At 44.5% G+C, this 4,146-nt stretch overlaps 1 protein-coding gene across 4 annotated transcripts in view; it reads left to right on the forward strand.

The window, feature by feature from the left end:
* Positions 1 to 270: 270 nt before the first annotated feature.
* Positions 271 to 4,146, forward strand: part of MIER1 (MIER1 transcriptional regulator) — a 61,534-nt gene continuing 57,658 nt past the window's right edge. For 2 of the 4 annotated variants that reach the window (XM_021706010.1, XM_021706009.1), the window contains exons 1-2: positions 271 to 365; positions 3,005 to 3,078. In XM_021706010.1, the coding sequence (XP_021561685.1) occupies positions 3,019 to 3,078 (60 nt within the window). In that variant the 5' untranslated portion in view covers positions 271 to 365; positions 3,005 to 3,018. Of the gene's footprint in view, positions 366 to 3,001; positions 3,079 to 4,146 lie in introns of all 4 variants that reach the window. The other 2 variants (XM_008072207.1, XM_008072208.1) reach the window with 2 other exon arrangements.

The following is a 4,146-nucleotide window of genomic DNA, read 5'->3' on the forward strand; positions in this document are numbered from 1 at the left end:
CGCGCTGCCCCCGGCGCCGAGGCCAGTTCTGCAGTTGAGCGCGTGCGGCCGCGAGGCCGGCCCGGCCCCCGAGGCCGCTCGGCCGCGACGGACCAGCGTGCGCGGAGCCTCCTCCGCTCGGGCGCACTGGGCGCCGCCACTCCGCTGCCGTCGGCTGCCGACGGCCGGCTCGGGCCTCGAACGCGCGTCCTCAGAAGCCGCCCGAGGCCTCGCCCGCGCGCCCGCGGCCTCCTCGCGACCGAGGCTCTCTCTTCTTTGCTCCAGATGGTGTGGTCGCTCGGTTCTCCCAGCGCCTGGCGGAGTTTCGGACGTGGTTAAGAGCCAACTGGCTGAGGTTCAATGCAGACAAGACGGCTGTGATGCTGGTAGGCAGGGGCGCGCCTGGAGATCGAGGGAGGAGGGACAGTCCGGACCCCCTCGAGGCGTCGCAGCCCGGTCGCCCTGTGGGCTCCGGACTGCCGGCAGGCGGGTGAGATGGAGTCGCGGGCCGGCCCGCAAGGACCGTCACACGCCCGTTTGAGCTTTTCTGATGAGGGGCCGCTGGGTACCAGTCTATGTAGAAATCGCGGACAGGCCCTGTCAGTGGCTCAGGGTGGCATTCTTGATAATCGCAATAAAAAGACAGACTAACAAAAAGATGACGCTGATTGTCGCCTAGCTTGGGGCTTCCAGAGGCAAGCAATAGTGCTTTCCAACCTGCACTCTGCCTACTAAAGTAAAGGTGAACTCAGTTGATCTAAAATGCCATTTTTTAAAAAAGGTTCAATGTTTCGGTCTTTAGGTGTTTTCAACCAAATTAGTAACCGTCCATAAAAATTTACCTCCACATCATGGAGATACAGTGTGAGCTGTCACTTTTAAATAAACATTTTAGGAAATAGTTTACAAAATAACCTCAAAAGAGACTCGTGGATACATAGCTGTAGAAACTGTAGGGTTTCGGATGTGTCGTGTTCTAGTTCAGTAAACTAATCCCAGAGTCTAAATTGTTACAAGTACCGTATTTTTGGTGCATTCTGAAAGGTATCTTTTTGAGTTGCAGAGCATAGTACAGATATGTATTGGATTTGAATCGGGTGTTGGTACTGAATAAAAGGTTATATTTCTTAGGTATATGTAAATTGCCAAAAAAGTTTGTTTATTGGTTAGTTTAAGGTACTGATTGAAGTAAAATTGTGACCCGAAATGCTTTTAACAGCAAAATAACAACTCTGGAGGTTTGTGTGTGTGTGTATGTGTGGATGCCTTATAGTTGCTATGGAATTGTTTAACAACTTTTGAATGGAGGATTCAGTAAATTTGTTAAAAATAATTACTCAATATAATAGCAGCTTTGAGCAGCTTAATTAGTCAAAATTAATGTTTTCCTGAAAACAAGGAGGCCTTTAGGTGGGGAACAGGAGCTTAAGAGGCATTTACTCAGGCTTTGTATAGTCATTTTTTGGGGGGGAGGGGGGACATTAACCACAAACATCACATAAAATTAGAATTAACCACAGTTTCGTTTAAACATTTTACTGCAAAATTCTAACAGAACTACCATCTTGGAAATTACATTAATAAATAACATACAGTGTAATAGTTTTAAACAGTCCTAGTTAATGGTGGAGTTTCTCATACCTTTAGCTCTGTCTGACCTGTTTTCAGCTCTTCTGGTATCAACAGGCTTAAAGATATATACGTATATTTTTTTGTTAACCCAAAGTATAAATATTGACTGTTTGCATTTGGATACAGATATCTGTTAAATTAATGCAAAGTGCTGAAGAACTAAGGGCAATGGATGAACGTAATCAGGAGGTAGATTCTGGCTTAATAAAAGGGAGAACGTTCCAAACATTTGAACTTTATTTGAAGAGAGCAACTTCATGAGATGTAGGGAGTCACTGGAGGAGTTTAAACGGAAGCAGAAAAGCCTGGTAGTAGAAGCATACTGAGGGATTTCTATCTTAACTGGGTAGAGAGTAGTCAGAGACTCCTAAGGTCCTATCCAACACTCAGGCTCTGAGAGTAATGAATAGATACATTTTACATTTTTGAGACTGAAGAGGGTAAGCAAGAGTTTTGAGAAAAACTTTTCATTCCTTAAGGTGGTCCTGAAACTGTAAAGATAAGTATATTACTAGAATAAAATGACAGTGGAAGTGTATTCAGCAGTGGTGTTGCCTATGAATTACAGAATTAGAGCTGCTTCTCACCTTTATAACATCTGAACCTAAAAAACCCCCAACCAAGCTCACATTTATAAAAAGGAGGAGAAAAATGTAGAGAGAATTTCTTTCACTCAATGATAATGCCATTTCAAGTTAGTAATGTTGATATACAATATTAATAAACTTAAAAGCCATTTAACAGTAAGGTGGATACCCATTCAAAAATGTCTCAGACCTGGATTTTTCTGACACTTCCAGAATTCATTTAGGCTTACAGGGCCATGATGCCCTGCTCTTTATCACAGTTGGGATTTTTGTTGGTGGTTTAACTTAAGTATCAGAGACTCAATGTACTCCAGCAAGCAAGTTATTCTTGTATTTTGTGTTTTAACAACACTTCCTAATTTTCCTTTTGGTAGCCAGCTAGATTCCAAAAATTAGCTTTGGATTTTAGCGGAAAATCTTCCTCCATCCCCATGGTATAAAGCCTGAGTCTCTACCTCTAGGCTCCTTATGGTTTTTATCTGTACCCACAGTGTATGTCCGTTGTTCTTTTCCTTCAGATCGCTTCATCAAGTGTATAAAGTGAAAACTATTTGAATATGAACTGATATTTTTTAAAAGTCATTTTTATTCCAAGTCCAAAGGATTAACAGTCAACAGAGTAACTCTTAGAAACTATATGCCTATGCTAAAATTTTATTCCCCCAAGGAATCTTGAAAACTTATGAGTTTTTTTTAAAAAGTAAAATGAAAATACTGTACAGTACAGTTAATGGTAAAAATTGTTTGTAGATTTGGGAACCTTAAAGTTTTCCTTTCTCTTCTTTCCCTTGCTTTTCTTTCAGTAGAAAATGTGCATCAGATGTTTATGTTTAATTGGTTTACAGACTGTCTGTGGACTCTTTTCCTGTCAAATTACCAGGTAATGACCTTTCGCTTAGCAGCTACTTCATATATCTGTAAATGCAGTTTATTCATGCACAAATTATTATTGGACATAGCAGTTTCAAGTTACTGTTGAATTTTGGAAACAGGAAAGTGCTTGATAGTCTAGAATTTTAGGGAAATACAAATATATAATTTAAGAAAACAGCCCCTATATTGGGTTATAAGTTAGGGACGAACTTTAGGAAAAACTGTATATATACACAATTATGCAATATATCGTAGTGCTGACTCACTTTACTCGCAGGGAATGAATAATTCTCCTATTTAACTGGTTGGTTTTGGTAGTCACTTTCGAAAACTGCATTAAGAGGATCCCTCGGAGATTTGAAAAAACAGTCTTGAAATTCCTGGCTTAGTAAAAGATATTACTGCCCGTTTTAATATCACCTTTGTGTTACCCAGTATCTGCCTTAGTGATGGAAGCGAAACGTGCCGGTTACTTTGAAATCATTGGCTCTGGCGAGCATCAGAACTGCATCAGAGCCAATTGGCAGCTCGAGGTCAGCACATTAAAATAAACTTTCAAATTACAGGCATTTCAGGCGTGGCAGATAAGTGGGTTCTCCCTTTACGCCGTCAAGTGGCGATTATTCATATCCATGGAAGAGCAGATTTTCGGGATCTTACATTTTTGAGCTTCGTCTAATTGCACAGAATTCATCGGGGCGCTGCGGGACGGGGGGAGAGGCCGGTGCCCCAAGAGGGGCAGCCTGCCTGTCACGATCCACTCGTCTTCGCTCCTGCCCGAACGGTTCTGGCAGGTGGGGCGATTCGGTTTCCGTCGCGCACCCGCCGGGAGCGACCTGTCCAGGCTTCGCGCGTTCAAAGCTCCGCTCCTGGCGCTGTCGCATCGCAGCCCTGGCCGCTGCGCCCCACGCGACCTGAGTGAAGAACCCTTCGGCTGTGCTCCCGGCGCGCGTGCCAGACGGGGCCCCTGGGCGCTGCTCCGCGCCTCGCCGCGCGCCGCACCCCTCCTTCCCCGCCCGAGTCGCGGGCCGCAGCCCCGCCGCCTCCCCCGTCCCGCCTTGGCTCCGCCCCCTCC

The sequence above is a fragment of the Carlito syrichta genome, unplaced genomic scaffold (genome assembly GCF_000164805.1).
Source record: "Carlito syrichta isolate Samal-C Ts95f unplaced genomic scaffold, Tarsius_syrichta-2.0.1 Scaffold314875, whole genome shotgun sequence".
In the NCBI taxonomy this organism is placed as follows: domain Eukaryota; kingdom Metazoa; phylum Chordata; class Mammalia; order Primates; family Tarsiidae; genus Carlito; species Carlito syrichta.